The sequence below is a fragment of the Mustela lutreola genome, chromosome 18 (assembly GCF_030435805.1).
Source record: "Mustela lutreola isolate mMusLut2 chromosome 18, mMusLut2.pri, whole genome shotgun sequence".
In the NCBI taxonomy this organism is placed as follows: Eukaryota; Metazoa; Chordata; class Mammalia; order Carnivora; family Mustelidae; genus Mustela; species Mustela lutreola.
In genome coordinates, this window is record NC_081307.1 from 23,262,485 (window position 1) to 23,284,349 (window position 21,865).

General features: G+C 37.4%; 1 protein-coding gene across 1 annotated transcript in view; it reads left to right on the top strand.

Annotated features, from left to right (window-relative positions):
* The window catches only part of DLC1 (DLC1 Rho GTPase activating protein), a 426,333-nt gene that overhangs the window by 203,275 nt on the left and 201,193 nt on the right, over window positions 1-21,865 (top strand). The window contains exon 5 of the mRNA XM_059156107.1: window positions 14,811-14,844. Coding sequence (XP_059012090.1) covers window positions 14,811-14,844 — 34 coding nt within the window. The remainder of the gene's footprint in view (window positions 1-14,810; window positions 14,845-21,865) is intronic.

Consider the following 21,865-nt stretch of genomic DNA (forward strand, 5'->3'; position numbering starts at 1 on the left):
AGGAATAATAAAATATCAAAATTATGTAAAATCATGTAAAAGGCAAAATGATTATACCAAAATGGTTATACAAATATAATGGTTATTTCAAATAAACATTGCATTTAATACTGAATTACAATTGGGGAGGGAAACATGACTTGTTACATTTTGAAAAAAAATTTATAACATGAAAATGTATCTAAAGGATATTGAGTTCTATCATGAATAATATCTTAATCAGTGGTTTATTGGAAATACAGAAGCGCTGAAATTAAGAACTTCTGTAAATGCTGAGAAAAGTTAGTTGGTGGGACCAAGCCAAGCCATGGGTTTTTCTGTTTATCTGCCCTGCTACAGAAATGATTTTCTATTCAATTTAGAATAATAAATGGCTTTTCTCTTAAACCATGTTTCCAAATACAAATGGCCTTAACAAGAGTTTTGTCACGAGCTGGACAGACTTAAAATCAGTATTTAGCTATGAAGTGAGCGTAGAATGAGACTATTGTTGAAGAATCACCAGCTTTAAATACAAGAAATGCCAGTATTTTTTTAAAAAGAAAAAAAAGTGTTTTTAAAGATTAGAAGCCCACAGGCACCTGGGTGACTCAGTCATTTGAGCATCCAACTCTTGATTTCAGCTCAGGTCATGATCTCAGGGTGGTGGGATTCGTCACATAGCGTCCTAAATAGGGCCCCACTTCAAGACTAGGGACAAGCCTTTGGGCCTCCATACTCAGCAGGAAGTCTGCTTGAGATTCTCTCTCCCTCTCCCTTTCCCCCTTACTCCCCTGCTCACTTGCTCTCTCCTTCTCTCAAATAAATAAACCTTTTAAAAAATAGAAAATAAAAAAATAAAATTTAGAAGCCCAACTTATGTTTTTTATCCAGAGAGGGCCATCCCACTTCTGCTCAAAGGATTAACAAGCCACCAGAACATCCCTTAAGAATCAACTTTGTGTTTGCTCAGACACTCATGTAACTATTTTAAGCCAAGGCCCCAAGTTTCTATACCACAGAATACAGATGAAGCCATGGTTTCAGTCTATATATAAACAGTTGTTATAGTCAATGATGTTGACAAAAAAAAAAAAAAAAAAAAAAATCCCTCAATATGGCTGACAACTTTCATTAAATAAGACATGTCAAATTTTTTTTGGAAATAAGGATCCACAATTACACTATCATGCATGCATTTATTTCACTTTGTTCATATATGTGTACTCTGAAGACAGTCCTCAAACTAGGACATTGTCTCTTCCACTGTAACTGAATTTCCTTTATCTTCCATTGAATGATTCAGAAACTGAGTTAATCTGAAATTATGAATGCAAGAGGGTAAACCCTTGGTGACCTTCAACTTCACCAGTCTTATGAATAAAGGTATAGTAGACTGTACATTAAGACCCAGATTCTACTCTAATCCCCAATTGGCCAATTTAGGGTCTGTAACATCGGGTAAATCATTAATCTCCTTCAATCTCAACATCCTTATAGGCAAAATGATAGCAAAAGAACTAGATCCATGTTTCCCAACACAGGGACCCATAGACTACTGGTGAACATCAGCTGATATGTGGATAAATATTTTAAATTTTAATAGTTATTTATTTTCATGTGTGGTATGAATAATATAATAAAATTTTAAAACCATACATTCATGTATTTTGTTTTTGTTATTTAGAACAAGTAAAAAAAAGGATATTTATTCAAATTTAATATTTAAATTTTATTAAATAAATAATTTATAAATACATGTATGTAGTTAAGACTGAAAAAGTGGTATTCAGAGTATTTTGGAAAACACTACTAAATGATATCTAAGTCTTCTCCACCGTGAAGAGCCTGTATTTTTAATAAAAGAATGATGACTGTCAAAACTAGAGAAATACTTTGTAAACCAAAACAGATGATATCAGATTACCCATTAGATGCAGCTTTTCTTTTTTTTTTTTTTTTTGTATTTTCTTTTTTTTTTTTTTTTTTTTTTTATTTTTTATTTTTTATAAACATATATTTTTTATATACATATATTTTTATCCCCAGGTCTGTGAATCACCAGGTTTACACACTTCACAGCACTCACCAAATCACATACCCTCCCCAATGTCCATAATCCCACCCCCTTCTCCCCAACCCCCTCCCCCCGGCAACCCTCAGTTTGTTTTGTGAGATTAAGAGTCACTTATGGTTTGTCTCCCTCCCAATCCCATCTTGTTTCATTTATTCTTCTACCCACTTAAGCCTCCATGTTGCATCACCACTTCCTCATATCAGGGAGATCATATGATAGTTGTCTTTCTCTGCTTGACTTATTTCGCTAAGCATGATACGCTCTAGTTCCATCCATGTTGTTGCAAATGGCAAGATTTCATTTCTTTTGATGGCTGCATAGTATTCCATTGTGTATATATACCACATCTTCTTGATCCATTCATCTGTTGATGGACATCTAGGTTCTTTCCATAGTTTGGCTATTGTGGACATTGCTGCTATAAACATTCGGGTGCATGTGTCCCTTTGGATCACTACATTTGTATCTTTAGGGTAAATACCCAATAGTGCAATTGCTGGGTCATAGGGCAGTTCTATTTTCAACATTTTGAGGAACCTCCATGCTGTTTTCCAGAGTGGCTGCACCAGCTTGCATTCCCACCAACAGTGTAGGAGGGTTCCCCTTTCTCCGCATCCTCGCCAGCATCTGTCATTTCCTGACTTGTTGATTTTAGCCATTCTGACTGGTGTGAGGTGATATCTCATTGTGGTTTTGATTTGTATTTCCCTGATGCCAAGTGATATGGAGCACTTTTTCATGTGTCTGTTGGCCATCTGGATGTCTTCTTTGCAGAAATGTCTGTTCATGTCTTCTGCCCATTTCTTGATTGGATTATTTGTTCTTTGGGTGTTGAGTTTGCTAAGTTCTTTATAGATTCTGGACACTAGTCCTTTATCTGATATGTCGTTTGCAAATATCTTCTCCCATTCTGTCAGTTGTCTTTTGATTTTGTTAACTGTTTCCTTTGCTGTGCAAAAGCTTTTGATCTTGATGAAATCCCAGTAGTTCATTTTTTCCCTTGCTTCCCTTGCCTTTTGCGTTGTTCCTAGGAAGATGTTGCTGCGGCAGAGGTCGAAGAGGTTGCTGCCCGTGTTCTCCTCAAGGATTTTGATGGATTCCTTTCGTACATTGAGGTCCTTCATCCATTTTGAGTCTATTTTTGTGTGTGGTGTAAGGAAATGGTCCAATTTCATTTTTCTGCATGTGGCTGTCCAATTTTCCCAGCACCATTTATTGAAAAGGCTGTCTTTTTTCCATTGGACATTCTTTCCTGCTTTGTCGAAGATTAGTTGACCATAGAGTTGGGGGTCTATTTCTGGGCTCTCTATTCTGTTCCATTGATCTATGTGTCTGTTTTTGTGCCAGTACCATGCTGTCTTGATGATGACAGCTTTGTAATAGAGCTTGAAGTCCGGAATTGTGATGCCACCAACGTTGGCTTTCTTTTTCAATATCCCTTTGGCTATTCGAGGTCTTTTCTGGTTCCATATAAATTTTAGAATTATTTGTTCCATTTCTTTGAAAAAGATGGATGGTACTTTGATAGGAATTGCATTAAATGTGTAGATTGCTTTAGGTAGCATAGACATTTTCACAATATTTATTCTTCCAATCCAGGAGCATGGAACATTTTTCCATTTCTTTGTGTCTTCCTCAATTTCTTTCATGAGTACTTTATAGTTTTCTGAGTATAGATTCTGTGTCTCTTTGGTTAGGTTTATTCCTAGGTATCTTATGGTTTTGGATGCAATTGTAAATGGGATTGACTCCTTAATATCTCTTTCTTCTGTCTTGCTGTTGGTGTAGAGAAATGCAACTGATTTCTGTGCATTGATTTTATATCCTGACACTTTACTGAATTCCTGTATAAGTTCTAGCAGTTTTGGAGTGGAGTCTTTTGGGTTTTCCACATATAGTATCATATCATCTGCGAAGAGTGATAATTTGACTTCTTCTTTGCCGATTTGGATGCCTTTAATTTCCTTTTGTTGTCTGATTGCTGAGGCTAGGACCTCTAGTACGATGTTGAATAGCAGTGGTGATAATGGACATCCCTGCCGTGTTCCTGACCTTAGCGGAAAAGCTTTCAGTTTTTCTCCATTGAGAATGATATTTGCGGTGGGTTTTTCATAGATGGCTTTGATGATATTGAGGTATGTGCCCTCTATCCCTACACTTTGAAGAGTTTTGATCAGGAAGGGATGTTGTACTTTGTCAAATGCTTTTTCAGCATCTATTGAGAGTATCATATGGTTCTTGTTCTTACTTTTATTGATGTGTTGTATCACATTGACTGATTTGCGGATGTTGAACCAACCTTGCAGCCCTGGAATAAATCCCACTTGGTCGTGGTGAATAATCTTTTTAATGTACTGTTGAATCCGATTGGCTAGTATTTTGTTGAGTATTTTCGCATCTGTGTTCATCAAGGATATCGGTCTATAGCTCTCTTTTTTGGTGGGATCCTTGTCTGGTTTTGGGATCAAGGTGATGCTGGCCTCATAAAATGAGTTTGGAAGTTTTCCTTCCATTTCTATTTTTTGGAACAGTTTCAGGAGAATAGGAATTAGTTCTTCTTTAAATGTTTGGTAGAATTCCCCCGGGAAGCCGTCTGGCCCTGGGCTTTTGTTTGTTTGGAGATTTTTAATGACTGTTTCAATCTCCTTACTGGTTATGGGTCTGTTCAGGCTTTCTATTTCTTCATGGTTCAGTTGTGGTAGTTTATATGTTTCTAGGAATGCATCCATTTCTTCCAGATTGTCAAATTTATTGCCGTAGAGTTGCTCATAGTATGTTCTTATAATAGTTTGTATTTCCTTGGTGTTAGTTGTGATCTCTCCTCTTTCATTCATGATTTTATTTATTTGGGTCCTTTCTCTTTTCTTTTTGATAAGTCGGGCCAGGGGTTTATCAATTTTATTAATTCTTTCAAAGAACCAGCTCCTAGTTTCGTTGATTTGTTCTATTGTTTTTTTGGTTTCTATTTCATTGATTTCTGCTCTGATCTTTATGATTTCTCTTCTCCTGCTGGGCTTAGGGTTTCTTTCTTGTTCCTTCTCCAGCTCCTTTAGGTGTAGGGTTAGGTTGTGTACCTGAGACCTTTCTTGTTTCTTGAGAAAGGCTTGTACCGCTATATATTTTCCTCTCAGGACTGCCTTTGTTGTGTCCCACAGATTTTGAACCGTTGTATTTTCATTATCATTTGTTTCCATGATTTTTTTCAATTCTTCTTTAATTTCCCGGTTGACCCATTCATTCTTTAGAAGGATACTCTTTAGTCTCCATGTATTTGGGTTCTTTCCAAACTTCCTTTTGTGGTTGAGTTCTAGCTTTAGAGCATTGTGGTCTGAAAATATGCAGGGAATGATCCCAATCTTTTGATACCGGTTGAGTCCTGATTTAGGACCGAGGATGTGATCTATTCTGGAGAATGTACCATGTGCACTAGAGAAGAATGTGTATTCTGTTGCTTTGGGATGAAATATTCTGAATATATCTGTGATGTCCATCTGGTCCAGTGTGTCATTTAAGGCCTTTATTTCCTTGCTGATCTTTTGCTTGGATGACCTGTCCATTTCAGTGAGGGGAATATTAAAGTCCCCTACTATTATTGTATTGTTGTTTATGTGTTTCTTTGATTTTGTTATTAATTGGTTTATATAGTTGGCTGCTCCCACGTTGGGGGCATAGATATTTAAAATTGTTAAATCTTCTTGTTGGACAGACCCTTTGAGTATGATATAGTGTCCTTCCTCATCTCTTATTACAGTCTTTGGCTTAAAATCTAATTGATCTGATATAAGGATTGCCACTCCTGCTTTCTTCTGATGTCCATTAGCATGGTAAATTCTTTTCCACCCCCTCACTTTAAATCTGGAGGTGTCTTCGGGCTTAAAATGTGTTTCTTGGAGGCAACATATAGATGGGTTTTGTTTTTTTATCCATTCTGATACCCTGTGTCTTTTGACAGGGGCATTTAGCCCATTCACATTCAGGGTAACTATTGAGAGATATGAATTTAGTGCCATTGTATTGCCTGTAAGGTGACTGTTACTGTATATGGTCTCTGTTCCTTTCTGATCTACCACTTGTAGGCTCTCTCTTTGCTTAGAGGACCCCTTTCAATATTTCCTGTAGAGCTGGTTTGGTATTTGCAAATTCTTTCAGTTGTTGTTTGTCCTGGAAGCTTTTAATCTCTCCTTCTATTTTCAATGATAGCCTAGCTGGATATAGTATTCTTGGCTGCATGTTTTTCTCGTTTAGTGCTCTGAAAATATCATGCCAGCTCTTTCTGGCCTGCCAGGTCTCTGTGGATAAGTCAGCTGCCAATCTAATATTTTTACCATTGTATGTTACAGACTTCTTTTCCCGGGCTGCTTTCAGGATTTTCTCTTTGTCATTGAGACTTGTAAATTTTACTATTATGTGACGGGGTGTGGGCCTATTCTTATTTATTTTGAGGGGCATTCTCTGAACCTCCTGAATTTTGATGCTTGTTCCCTTTGCCATATTGGGGAAATTCTCCCCAATAATTCTCTCCAGTATACCTTCTGCTCCCCTCTCACTTTCTTCTTCTTCTGGAATCCCAATTATTCTAATGTTGTTTCGTCTTATGGTGTCACTTATTTCTCGAATTCTCCCCTCGTGGTCCAGTAGCTGTTTGTCCCTCTTTTGATCAGCTTCTTTATTCTCTGTCATTTGGTCTTCTATATCACTAATTCTTTCTTCTGCCTCATTTATCCTAGCAGTGAGAGCCTCCATTTTTGATTGCACCTCATTAATAGCTTTTTTGATTTCAACTTGGTTAGATTTTAGTTCTTTTATTTCTCCAGAAAGGGCTTTTATATCTCTCGAGAGGGTTTCTCTAATATCTTCCATGCCTTTTTCGAGCCCGGCTAGAACCTTGAGAATTGTCATTCTGAACTCTAGATCTGACATATTACCGATGTCTGTATTGATTAGGTCCCTAGCCTTCGGTACTGCCTCTTGTTCTTTTTTTTGTGGTGAATTTTTACGTCTTGTCATTTTGTCCAGATAAGAGTAAATGAAGGGGCAAGTAAAATACTAAAAGGGTGGCAACAACCCCAGGAAAATATGCTTTAGCCAAATTAGAAGAGATCCAAAATCGTGAGTGGGGAGAAAGGGGATAAAAAGAGGTTCAAAAAGGAAGAAAGAAAAAAGAAAAAAAAAAAAAAAAAAAAGAAAAGAATTTTTTTTAAAAAAAGAAAACACCTAAGAAAAATGTAAAAAAATATATATATATATTAGATAAACTAGTAAAAAATCGTTAAAAAAGAAAAAGGTAACAGTTAAAAAAAAAAAAAATTTTACCCGAAGGCGAGAAAAAAAAAAAAAAAAATGAAAAAGAAAAAATTAAATTAACTGCAAGACTAAAAAAAATCACAGGAAAAAAGCCATGAGTTCCGTGCTTGGCTTTCTCCTCCTCTGGAATTCTGCTGCTCTCCTTGGTATTGAAACCGCACTCCTTGGTAGGTGAGCTTGGTCTCGGCTGGATTTCTTGTTGATCTTCTGGGGGAGGGGCCTGTTGTAGTGATTTTCAAGTGTCTTTGCCCCAGGCGGAATTACACCGCCCTTACCCGGGGCCGGGGTGAGTAATCCGCTCGGGTTTGCTTTCAGGAGCTTTTGTTCCCTGAGCGCTTTCCGTAGAGTTCCAGAGGACGGGAATACAAATGGCGGCCTCCTGGTCTCCGGCCCGGAGGAGCCGAGAGCCCAGGGCCCCACTCCTCAGTGCGCCCTCAGAGAACAGCGCCCAGTTACTCCCGTCTGCCTGACCTCCGGCCGCGCTCCGAGCTCACCGAGCCTGCGACCGGTTCAAGGTAACACGGAGCTGCGAGCTTACTGTCGGCTCTGTCTCTGTAGCCGGCTTTCCCGTTCCAATACCCGCAAGCTCTGCGACACTCAGACACCCCCGATCCTTCTGTGACCCTGCGGGACCTGAGGCCACGCTGACCCCGCATGGGCTTCGCCCCGGTTTAGCCTCTGGAGCGATGTCCCTCAGTGGAACAGACTTTTAAAAGTCCTGATTTGGTGCGCGGTTGCTCCGCCGCTTGCCGGGAGCCGGCCCCTCCCCCCGGGGTCTATCTTCCCGTCGCTTTGGATTCACTTCTCCGCCGGTCCTACCTTTCAGAAAGTGGTTGTTTTTCTGTTTCCAGAATTGCTGTTCTTCTTCTCTTCGATCTGCCGATGGATTTTCAGGTGTTTGCAATCTTTAGATAAGCTATCTAGCTGATCTCCGGCTAGCTGAAGCAGTCTCAGCTTGCTACTTCTCCGCCATCTTGACTCCTCCCCCCTAGATGCAGCTTTTCAATGAACTTCTTTGTTCAAGTGGGATCAAATAGAAATCATGGGCTAGTTAACAATATCAGAGACTGGACTGAATTCAAAAGAGTCTTTAAATAAAGAGATGGAAACAAACTCATTTTTCAATGTACCTTTTTTTCTTTTATGTAGTCTTTCATGTCTTCCCTAAAATGTGAATCTCCAAACTCTTTCTGTTGCCCATTGTGCCCACAATGGGCTCTTGTGCCCTCATCTGAGACAGAGGCTGTTCCATCACTGGGGAATGTTATCCTGTAATTTCTAAGGACATAATTACCCATTTTGAAATTTGTCTGTAAAATATTTTTGTGGGAACAACAGTGAGTGTTTTTAAGGGAAAGGAGTAAATTGCTTTGCCACTGATTCTTGCCATTTAAAAAAAAACAAATGAAAAGAACTCCTATAGAACAAAACAGAGTATCTGAGACATTTCTGTGTGAACATGTCTAATAAAATATGCAAAACAAGCGCTGCCTATATAGAGAGAAAATACAAAATACATGGTAGTACTTTGTTGTTTACTGTAGGACCAAAAAAAAAAAAAAACATGAGTAGGACCTTTCAGTCTATCCTAGCTTCCCATTGATTGACGGATTGGCTTTCAAAGGGCCTTCTTAATGGTAGTATTCTATGGTTCTGATTCCAAAGAACTAAGAGAGAAAGTAATTTATATTAGTGAGGGATGTGGCTTATTAATTAAAATAGCACATTAAGGAGGAAAAATCATACTCTATTTCCAACTAAAATCATCAGGAAGAAATTAGATCAACAAATTTTCATTCACAAAATTGAATTCACAAAATGAATTCAGATATAACATCTATTACTTATGTGACTATTAGCAGCTTCTGTGTAGTTGGTATAAGTTCCTAAAAGGTGTCCAACTGAGGTCCCTCTTGAAAGTGCAGAAAGTCATTCTAGCAGCAGACCAAAAGAATCAACACATGTCTACAACATTTCCGGAAGGCATGTCAAAACCAGCATTTCCCCCAACCATGTTTCACATCAAAAACATAAACAGACACACACACAGACTAAGCTCCCACACACAGCCTTAAAAGACCTCATTAAGAGAAAGAGAATTATTTTCTTCCCTTTTCCTAAAAAGCTTTCTCTTTAATGGTTTTTTAAAATTCAATTACAAAACACCTTAACAGATCAACTTAAATGAAAATCTTTACTTGCAAGGAACTAGTGGAGGATCAGTACAGCCATTAAACAAATATTTAAGACTGTTATGCTATCATTTGAATGTCACAAAGAAGAATAACAAGACCACGAATGATTTTCTTCTCTCATTTGGAAGTTATTAGTAAACTTCCCTTTGTTCCATTAAGAAATGAGAGAAGAAAATATGAAGTTACAGCAAATCCATATGGGCAGCAGGAAAATCCTATTTAATTGCTTTATTGCCAGAAATGTTAAATCACTTCCTGAGGATATAGTTCAAATGAAACATATGGCAACTATTAACAAAAAACCCTAATGAATTCAAAAATATGCTTTTTAAAGGACCTTTCTCATAAGCAACAGCCATACATCTTATTTAAACTGAATATATGATTATGTGTTTGGTACTTTAATTCCACAAATGTCTGATGAACACTTACTCTGTAACAGACTGTACAGCCACCTTGCATGGAAAGTTTTGTTCCAAACACAGGAACAGGTAAAACACTATGGAACCTCAAGACCTGAAGCCCAAATCTAGCCAGGCCTCTTCTCTGAAGTCAGAGACAAAAAGAATCTTTGGACCAATGTCTCCTTCCAAAAGATTCAGTGCCCAAGAAAACCATTCCATTTCCACCTGGGTGGTCCTAATTATCAATTGTCTTCTCACTCCTTTTGATGTCACACCAGCAATGGTGCTAATCATCAATTGCAATTGAACACCTACTATATGAAACTGTTCTCTCTCTTTCATGTACCTTCTTCGACTGGACTGTGAATTCCACAAAGAGGGAACAGTTTGCCAAAGCTTTCTGTACACAGGATAATGGAAGGCATATAATTTAAGAAACAGCAAATATCTTCAATTAATTGAAAATGAAGCATCAGCATTTTAAAAAGTTACTTATAAACCTTTTCTAGAGAGACACTTCTCCCTCGAATTCAGAGATATATCAGCTGAGAGATATGCAGCTGTTGACTACGTGGTTTACTTTGAAAGAGCAGTTATAAAATCCTGGGTGCATGAAACTTTGACTTTCGTATGTCCACATCATGCAGTTGTTTCATGGAAGTGAGCTTTGGTGGCTTAAAGAAGCATACAGAACATGGTGAGGTTCTTAAGTAATAGGCATTGACTACATGGAAGCTAAAATATTTTTGCTTTGTGGCACAACTCATTGCTTAATAAAAGTTTATTAAATATTTACTTATATGTACTCGGTAACACTCTGTGCAATCAAATAGAACAAAATATGGAAAAGGTCTGTTGCTGGTCAACCTATGATTTGGGGCAAGATGTTCAATTTGTCTTAAATTCCTTGGCTATAAGAAGAGAGAGCTTATTACTTAGGTAATTTCTAAATATCTCATACAGATATTCCTGCACAGATATTTTGTGATCTCAGCCAGTATTCTATCATGGAATCTCTCCCAAATTTTCTTCTCCCTTGTTTCAAAAAGACTCTGATTAGTGTTTTGAAACTAGTGTTAGGACCTCAGAGGCCTGCATGCCAATGGTTGTGACCTGGCTTCCATCCCTGACGGTGACCTCATAAAAGTTACTTCCCTTTCCAGGACTCCATGGGTTATTCTAAGGAGTCAGTGAATTTATGCAGGCAAAGGCTTAAAACTGTACCTTGTACCTATTCAGAACCTAGTGAGTGTTCGCTCTTTCCTCCTGTGGCACCTTTTTCATGGGCATCTTTTAACTGCTTATCACCAACCTTTACAATCTTGTCAACGGTTTGGGTTTTGTTTTGTTATTTGCTTTTCACAGAAGAGAAAATTTAATTTGAAAGACCTCATCTCCAATTAGGTAGGAAATCCAGGGGCTGAGCTTAAAATGCAACACAATATGAATTTAAGTCCTTCTCTCCATCTTGCCCCAGAGAGAAAACTCATGCAAACTGGGGGGTGTAAGGGGGTGCCAGAGGAAAAGGGAGAGAGTATCTTAAGCCGCCTCTATGTTCAGCGTGGAGTCTGTTGGGGGTTCTCAAGCTCAAGCTCACAACCCTGAGACCATGACATAAACTGAAATCAAGGGCCGGATCCTCTACCTACTGAGCCACCCAGGTGCCCAAATTTAAGATACATAAAAAGTCAACAAATATCACCGAAACTGTTATAATTTTCCTGTAAAGGGAGAAACAGCTTTTCTATAGTGTAGAATCACAACAGCTCTTGAAGGAAAGGAAAAATAGATGACCCAGTATAAATGAGGGGATGCTGAGGTACATACCTAACCCCTGTGCAATCCCTCTGCTGCCCTGGTCTCTGGACATGACCCTGCACTCTGCCATTTACACACCTGATAGTCTCCTTACAACGCACCTTTGCCAGGATGCAGTCAGCATTCACATTCAGAGAACGAGGAGTGAACAACAAAATATAGATAGAAATTAATTCAAAATATACCTCCACTATAGATTAATCTTGCCAAAATAAAACCCCCCTCTATTTTTTTACCCCTAGAGAGATTTGCCTCTGATTTGAAAACTGCATCAATCTCAAATTCTTTAAGTTCTGAAAGTGAGGATCTCAGCAGTAATCAGTATCTCACAAGGATATAGGTATCTTGATACTTGATCCTGGAAATGAAGACTGATGCTATTTCCTTATCTGCAGCTGAGGTGCATGTGAACTTTCCCCTTCCTCGCCTCCTCCCTCTGTGTGCTTTGCATGCACACGCAACAAAATTACTTATCCATTTGAGACTACTTTTCTTACCCCAACGTCAGGGACTTTGTCCCTGAAGAAAGGGAGAGGTGTCACTTGTAGACATCCTGTTTGGTCAGTGGTTTGGGGTAGCAGGTATCAAAGCCCAGTGGGTCAGATGGATTGAAGTCTTCCCATACACGTTAATACCTTCATGTTCACAATATTATAAACTTGAATAACTGAGGTGAATGGGAACCAGAAGTTCAACTTCCTTAATTTATTTTAGAATATCCATTGAAAGTAGAATTAGACATTTGTACTTTAAAGTCTTTTGAAAACATCTCCTCCTGATCTCCGTTTTTTAAATAATGATAGTAAGTGATGATGGTTGCTGGGAATGGAACTTCTAGACCACACCTATCAGTAAATTGACCCATTGGTCCAATACCCGTAGAAACAAATAGTAACAGCATTTACCTTTTCCTGAAGACCTCAAATGCTTTATCAAGCTACCACAGTTGGTCTTTTCAGCAACCTGAAGAAGTAGATGTGATTATTCCCATCTAATAAAGGAGGAATCTTGGGGCGCCTGGGTGGCTCAGTCAGTTAAGCGTCTGGTCATCCCAGGGTCCTGGAATAGAGCCCAGCATCAAGCTCCCTGCTTATTCAGGTTCTGAGTCTGCCTCTGCTCCTTCCCCTGCTCCTGCTCTCTCTCTCTCCCTCTAAAATAAATAATAAAAATCTTTAATGATAACAGTAATAATAATATAAAGGAAGAATCTGAGCATTTGAAAAACAGAGCAGAGATTTGAAATGCCCAGAAATCCACCAATTTACTTTTACTTTTTTTTACAGGACCAATAAATTGAACTATAAAAATTCTCCCCAAATTCAAAGAATATTTTTTTTTGTTTCATTTATTGCCAGTATCTTTTTAAGGGTAATATGTGTTTTCCGACAAGAAAAGAATATGATGGTTGACAATTATTATACCTGGATCTAGTAACTTTACTGATAGGTCCCCAACTCTCGTTTTTCTTTTTATTTTCTTTTCAGTTTTATTGAGGTATAATTGACTAAATTGTAAGACATTTAAAATTTATATCATGGTTGGGGCGCCTGGGTGGCTCAGTGGGTTAAGCCGCTGCCTTCGGCTCAGGTCAGGATCTTGGAGTCCTGGGATCGAGTCCCGCATCGGGCTCTCTGCTCAGCGGGGAGCCTGCTTCCCTCTCTCTCTCTGCCTGCCTCTCTGTCTACCTGTGACCTCTCTCTGTCAAATAAATAAATAAAATCTTTAAAAAAAAATTATATCATGGTGATTGGAATACATATACATTGTGAAAGGATTTCCACTTAATTACTATATTCATCACTTCTCATGTTTATTAAGGGTGTTTTGTTTTGGTAAGAACACAGTCCTACTCTCTTAGTAAATTTTAATTATATAATATAGTGTTATCAATTATGGTCACCATTTTATACATTAGATCTTCAGACCTTCTTTATCCTTTTTTAATACATTTTTAATTGTTTTTTAATATCTTATTTATTTATTTGACAGAGATCACAAGTAGGCAGAGAGGCAGTCAGAGAGAGAGAGGGGGAAACAGGCTCCCCACCAAGTAGAGAGCCCGATGTACGGCTGGATCCCAGGACCCTGAGATCATGACCTGAGCCAAAGGCAGAGGCTTTAACCCACTGAGCCACCCAGGCGCCCCCAGACCCTCTTCATCTTATAACCAAGAGTTTATATACCCTTTTACCAAGTTCTCCCTATTTCTCCAGCTCCTTGCAACTTTTCTATTCTCTGATTTTAGAAGTTTCACTTTTTTTAATTCCACATATAAATGGTACCATGCACCATTTGTCTTTGTCTGTCTGGCTTATTTCACTTAGAGTAATGCCTTCAAGGCCCTCGTGATTGCAAATGGCAGGATTTCCTTCTTTCCCATGCCTGAATAATATTCCATTGTGTATATATATATATATATATATATATATATATATATATATATATCATATGTGCCTTATCCATTCATTCATTGATGGACATTTATGTTGTTATCATATCAAGGCTGTTGTGAAATAATGCTGTAATGAACATGAAAGTACAGCTATCTCTTTGATATCTTTTCATTTCCTTTGGATATTTAACCAGAAGGGTGATTGCTGGATCATACAGTAGTTCTGGTTTTTTGTTTTTGTTTTTGTTTTTTTTGAGGAATCTTCATACTGTTTTCCATAGTGGCTGTGCAGTTTACACCCCCATCATCAGTGCACAGCATTTCCTTTTCTTAACATCCTTGCCAACACTTGTAATTTCTTGTCTTTTTCCTAATGACCATTTGAACAGTTGGAAGGTAACATCTCATTGTGATTTTGATCTGCATTTCCCTGGTGGTTAGTGATTTTGAGTACCTTTTCATGTACATTTGGTCATTTGTATGTTCTTTATGGAACAATGTTAAGTTCCTTTCCCTGCTTATTTTCCTGCTGTTGGGTTCTATTTAATTTTTGCTCCATTTATGATAGTTCATTTTGTTCCTGATGATGTTGTAATATTTCTTTCCAGTAATAACATAATTCTATGGCTTTTTTTTTTCAGGCACTTCCAGGAATTCCAGACAAGGAAAAGGCTGGTAAGTTGACATTTGTTTATGTTTTCCTTCCTATTGTGGAATAAGATTCCATCTTCATGTAGACATTGCATTAAATATTAGAAGTGTATAAATCTCTTCTGTCTCTAGGCAGTCTTATCAACCTCTAGGCAAATATTACAATTGAATTCCTGAAAAAGCAATTTGGTTTTCTCAGAATGTAAGAAAAAAGTGTCGTTTATTAACAGAACATTACATCATACTAGAAAAAGATGTATGCTTCTTATAGCCTTCCTTGTAGCCATATCCACATTTTTTTTTCCCTTGAGGAAAAGAATTAGATGTTGCTTAGTGTATTGGGAAACAGCCTTTGGAAATCAACTGTCAATAATTATCAAGGCTTATTTTGTCATCTTAAGTAGCTTATATAGTAGTCAGAAAACAAAGCTGGTGCTGATGCTGTACTATCAAATATATAATTTTGAAACAATATCAACAGTTATATGAGAAAATTAGAATATATTCTATACTCTGTGCTATCATTATAGCTATTAGCAGTATCATGGGAGATGGATAAGGACTGATGAGAAACATGGAAATGTGAAAAATTAGACTTCAATTGGTGGATTCAAATGCTTAAAAAAATCTTTTAGTCTTCTTCAATACTGTTTTATGTTTTATGTATAATAATAATGATGATAATTTTTTAAAAAACAGATTGAAGTGGGTAGGAGAAGAATCAATGAAACAAGATGGGATTGGGAGGGAGACAAACCATAAGTGACTCTTAATCTTACAAAACAAACTGAGGGTTGCTGGGGGGAGGGGGGTTGGGAGAAGGGGGTGGGATTATGGACATTGGGGAGGGTATGTGCTTTGGTGAGTGCTGTGAAGTGTGTAAACCTGGTGATTCACAGACCTGTACCCCTGGGGATAAAAATATATGTTTATAAAAAATAAAAAATTAATAAAATAAAAAAAAACAGATTGAAGTTTTACTACCAAATTGAGGCTTATCACTTAGAAATTAAATATTTGTGGTTTTTAAGAGCTGTATTAAGTGTTTATAGTCCTCTAAAAGATGACATGACTTCAATGACTCTGCACTGAAGCATTAGTTTGCTGATTTAATATGGAGGATGTTCTCTCTATAGGTCAGTGAGCCTACTTTCACCACGAGGTAGTTTTCAAACAGAGGTTTTCATAGTTTGTATCCTTCCATGAGCTAGACCTTTCTCTCGTGTTTAGGCTGTGTCTGATTTCTTTACTGTAATTTGTTGAAAGATAGCCCTTCAGTACAGACAGAAAATATTGAACTGGCATCATGTGTCAGTTCAAGGGAACTGTTCAGTTTAACAGGGAGTGGTATTACATGGATTAGTAGCATGTACTAACTGAACTCCCGTTATAGCCCCAGTGCTCAAACAGCTTAAATAGATGTGTTATCTGTCTAGTTGGGACAAGAAATAAATGGTTACATAACATTTGCATCACAAAGAGAAAGAACCGTAGCCAAAGTCATGCTTTATCTTGGGTTGTGACACTCTCTGTAATTTCCAAGAGTAGCTACAATTTAAACAAAGTGTATAACAGAGCAAAGTTGTCATCTTATTCCAGAATGTCAGCAAATTCTTTCATACCCCATGGAGAAAATTAGGATGTGAATTCTTGGCTGTTGGGGAAGGGGCGAAGGGATGGAAATGCCACTGCTTGGAGGAAGGGATCTTTCCTTCGCCGCTTAAAATGATTTCATTGTGATAGGGAGAAGACCTTTAATTTTTCAAGCTTCTCATGTATTTAAAAGATATGTTTATTAGAACAAAGAACTAGTTAAAAAGTGTACATGTAATGTAACCACCGCTTTTTATCATAATCCAACTGCAAAACACAAAAACAAGAAATTGTCATTTTTCAATGATCTATTTTGGTCATTTCTATAATGCTGGGGCACAAATGAAAAGAACTCATAAATTCCATTCGCAGAGGTTCCATAGGGTGATCTGTGAAAAGTAGGATCTACCAACTGATACAAATGACCTACCCAAGATGCTTATCCCGGGATGGACTAATTTGAACAGGACCTGGCTTCTGTATATTAAAACGTTAGAATGACTGGAATGTACTCCAACATGGTTTTGATACATGTTTCTTAAGAATGTACCATTAGTTTAGAAGGAAATGTAATTTTGTTTGATAATATAACCATAAGAAAGAAATTATTTTTTTAAAATCAGTGAATTTATGTATCCAGATAAAGGCTTGTGTTTGAATATTTTATTAACAATGGTAACAGATTTGACAAAAGAGAATATGATCGATTTCAAGTTTTAAAGGACTATAGTAATCTAGGCAAACTAATTCTTATATTTCTAAAGTTTATTATGCCCTATTTAAAATACTTGAAATATTTTTAGTATTATATGCAAATGTGAATCTCTTTATTTCTCTTTATGAATCTCTCTTTTTAAGTCCTGCTAGACAGAAGAATGGCAATGAAGGCAGAGGACCTACTCAATTTTCTGGGGGTTAATTGAGCTCTTAAATAGGATTAAGCTTCATTCCCGCCCCTAAGGCCTGTCTTTTTTTTTTTTTTTCTGTCTTGTTAAATGAATGTAATGAATGTAGCCTATTGTTCCATATTAAGAAAGTCTATTTTTAATCTGTGTGACCTCTCATCCACGCCAACTGGAACAAATCCCACCAAGCCTTGTGAAGCTCTAAAAAAAATCAGTTTGGGTACATTCCATTAATAATTCTTGAGATACAGTTGTGTGGTTGTTTCGGTGTGTGCTTTAAGTAGACATCTTCTATTCTGATCCATATGGCTATGTAAATACATCCTGGCGCACTTAATCCCACTGCCCATCTTCCACTTTGTGATGACAAAAATCTCCAAGGGGAACATTTTGAAAGAGCCCCCCATTGATTCATTCATTCCAGAAATATGTACTGGACAGCAGCATATTCTAGTATCTTACTAGGATCTATCAAGGAAGCAGTTTATGAATAAGGTATATTCCTTGCCCTGAAGGAACTCAATCTCTAGTCAAGAATATTCCATTGGGCCAGCATCTTCCTTTTTCTCAATTGAGAATTTCTTAAACAGTCTTGTTCAGAAAATTCCCAAGAAAGTAATCAAAGTATCAAAATGTACATTCTCAGGATCTGAATTAATTTGTTTTTAAAAATAATTAATCATGTAAGTATGAATGTGTAATTGTATCCAACACATAATATTTTCATATGACTTTCCTTATGCCACCAGCATCTGTATGCCCCTAAAGAGTGGGCCCAATGCCTTTAGTACATTCTCTAGCACATCTGCTTCCTATCTGTGTGGCCTTGAGCAAGTTACTTAACCTCCTCATTTTCCCATTTCTAGAATATAAATAAAGAAGCTGCCATGTTGTTTTTGTAAGGCAACAATGCTTGGCACAAAATAGACCCTAAAAAATGGTAGCTGTTTTTATGATAATTGGTTGTGCTTCTAACTACCATGTATAGAAGCCAAATAGAAGCTAGCTGTGTTACCGCTGCCTATGTCTGCTCCAAGAGTTCTTAAATGCTTCCTCGGGGCATCAATTAACAGTTAAGTAGCCATCCATGTGGAAAAAAGAGATCACTTTCTCTGTAAGCCTCTGAGTGAGTTAATGCAGACAGAAGTTATCACAGCATAGGCAGAGTTGGTCATATTTTAACCTTTCATTAGAAATTCCTGTGTCTGTTAGGGTGAAATTCTCTCTTGTGAACAGATAATCTTCAGTCTTCACAATTAGCCCATGAGAAATGTATATCCTATATCCTATTTTCCTATGATTACATTATCAACTGTATCCCTAGTCCCTGAGGTAATTGAATCGTGGCTTCCCAGCTCCCATCTTCTCTCCCTCAGCTCCTGCACGCAGTCCTGTCAACACTGCCTTCTAATCAACCTTTGTCCCTTCTTTCCCCCCCCCCCCATTGCATTAATGCAGCCCTCCACTTCCCACTGGACTTTTGCAACAGCAACCAGAACTGGTTTCCCTGCCTCAACCTGTCACTATGCCAGTCCACTCTCTACACCATCACTAGAGTGATGTTTGAAAAGCACCACCTGGCCCTATCATTTCCTGCCTTAACATTTTCTTTGTCTCTCTGCTCTTTACAGGCAAGGTCAAAGCTTCCTGCATCATACCTGGCCATTTGTAATCTGCAAGCAGTATAGTTTATTATGGTGGGTGTGTCCATTTTGTCACTCAGATCCATTATTTCTTCCCCACTCTGTGCCCCGGAGGCTGACCAGTGTGGGCAGAACTAGTGGGCTGCTCACTTTTTTGTCTTTCCTATTCCACCAGTGAGGAGCCAGAGGTGACTGGGAGGAGAGGAAGGCAGGGCATGACAGTTGGACTCTGAGCTTGGGTAGTTATCCCCCATTTGTTTGCCAAGGAATCACTGCTGGTTTCTCTTAGGTGGCCCTTTCCACACAAATTCCCAGGTGCTGAAAACCATTCTCCTCTTACCCTTCTGACTTTCCTAATCTTTGTAAATAGTTCTGTTACTAAGCGTTCCTCAGTATGCCCAGTGTATCATCTGTTTTCTGTTAGGAGTCTCACCAGTATACCTACCAATATTTTCTCTTTTTTCTCTCCTTGTGTTGGTTTGCTGGTTTGTTCATCCAACTTCAGCCACCTCATACAGTCACAACCCTTTCTAACTCTGTAAATCTCTAGTTTTATCTCGATCATGCAACCACCTTTCAAAAAATACAGGTGATAGATAGAGATAGAGAAAGAGAGAAGTGCCTTATTCAGGGGGAAAAAAGATGTGGACTATGTTTTTCTTCATCCTAAGTGAATATAATTTCATTTAATTGTATGGGAGAGAAAATATCTATACTTGTGATTTAGAATATGTCCTCTATTGTATAGATGCATATAAATTAGAAAATTAGCATTGCATTTTAGATGCCAAAATGTGACTCTGAGCATATTTGAAAAGTTGCAATATAGAATAATATGAAATCTCTCATTCTAAAAAACATTAAATCACAAAAGACCTTGTAGATTTTGTCAGAATTCATGGTAGCTCTGGAAAATAGACCATTATCATTAGTCAAAAAATGGCAAATTTTTTGCCCTGTATATTTTGGTAATTCTGCTTGTTTTATTAGATCCAAAAATATTGTCTCCTTAATGAATTACTTCCCAGACAGAGTTAGTCATTGATTTTTTTCTGTGCTCCTAGAAAACTCTATATATTTGTTTCAGCAGTCTTTTTATCTTGCATTGTTGTATGTCCTCATCTCTTGGCCATGATCTTTTCTAGATAAGGAATATTATCTTTGTGTGCCCTCTAATTAAAACAGCTAATAAGCACATAGTGAGTGTTCTATAAATACATGCTAACCAATAAATTATAATTACAAAGATGCTTTGGCTTCAATCTTAATGATTTAATGTTGATATGGTTCTAAAAATTTATTTAACTGTTCCTCCTCTCCCCCCACCCCATGACTCCTACTACCCCCACAACTGCCAAATATTTCAGCTGTGTAATTAATTAATGGTGTTATTTGGGGACCTATCCCATACAGATGTGTAAAGGGCACCATTGAGAAAGATGACTGAGAATCTGACTTTGGTTGCATTCCTTGGTCATTTTTCTTAGAATGTTTGTATTCCTGCCTCTAGGTTAGTTTGTTGGCCAGAAAATGTTAAAATCAAGATAATGAATAATTATAGCCTTAAACACTTGTGAAAGATAGCTTTCAGAAACATATAACAGATTCAGTCTCTCCAAACTTTGTGTTGAGGCTAGTAAGGCAGAACTTAGAAATCAAACACTTCTTTGTGACAAATATGTGAGGGGAAAAATCAGGGTTTTCATAATTTCATTCCAAGTTCCTTGTAAATATACTAATAACAAAACCCAGATTTAGTGCCTTTTGATATTAGTTTTCTGGGCTGCCTTTGATCACTGAGAAGGGGAATACAGACAAACATACATACAAAAATAAACCGAAATGCAAAGATGTGCCCGATCTGATTATCTTTGCTTGATTCAGGGAATTATCCTTCCAATGTATTCTGCTCTAAGTCATGTTTCAATATCTACAGATATTGGGATTTAGTTGAAGAATAAAAATAAGACTACTCTAGTTCAGAGTTTTCCTTCTGAGAAAGACTCTGCTCTGTATCGTTTCTATTTTAGTACAGATCAGACTGGTTTTAGTCCTGTCTTACTGACTGGGCTGTAAGCACCCTGAAAGACAGAATTTTGTTTTGTTCAACTCAAACTCCCTTTGCCTGACATTAAAGTAGTTGTTTGCTGTTTGATAAATAAAGGAATCAATAATATCTTTTTTTTAAAAAATGGCAAATGCTTTACTCCATATGCATAATACTCCTAGAGCCAAAAACAAAATCTTATCCTCCTATTCTAAGTGAAACACTTTCTGTTACTGCAAAGGCCCCAGCTGTTTTACAGGGTTCGGCAGGATCTGAAAATTTTCTTTATCTGGCCAGGCTGGGCTTTGGCCAACATTCCAAATTCTTTATTCCCTTTCACTCTCCAAAAATGAATTTCATTATTTTTCTACTAGTAGCTTATAAATACTCACTTGCTTCACTTTTCTTAGTAATATGGTCTCTGCTTGCCTGCTTTTTTATGAGGAAGGAATTTAGGGTATGCCCACACATAACCTCTCAGTTTCTCTGAAACCTAATGTAAACTAATCCATGAAAAGTTGGCTGTGGTGGACTGGGCTGTTGAGAGGAAACACATTAGTTTTCAGGTATCAAGGAATTCATGAAAAATATAAGTAAGCTATTCTTAAATGCCAAAAATCTTGAATTCATAGGACATTTTTCAATACAGAATCTGTTTCTAAATGTTCTGTTGGTATTTCATTTATTACAAAGTAGAAAAATAAATCTACTCTATTACCAGAACCAATCAAACATGTTTCCTTTTCTCCGCAATTATATTTCAAGAGACAATTATATTTAAAGTTCCAATATGAATGATTTCTCCTCTACTTGGAGTGGTCTTCCCAGGTCTCCATAGCCAAAGGTAGCTATGTATT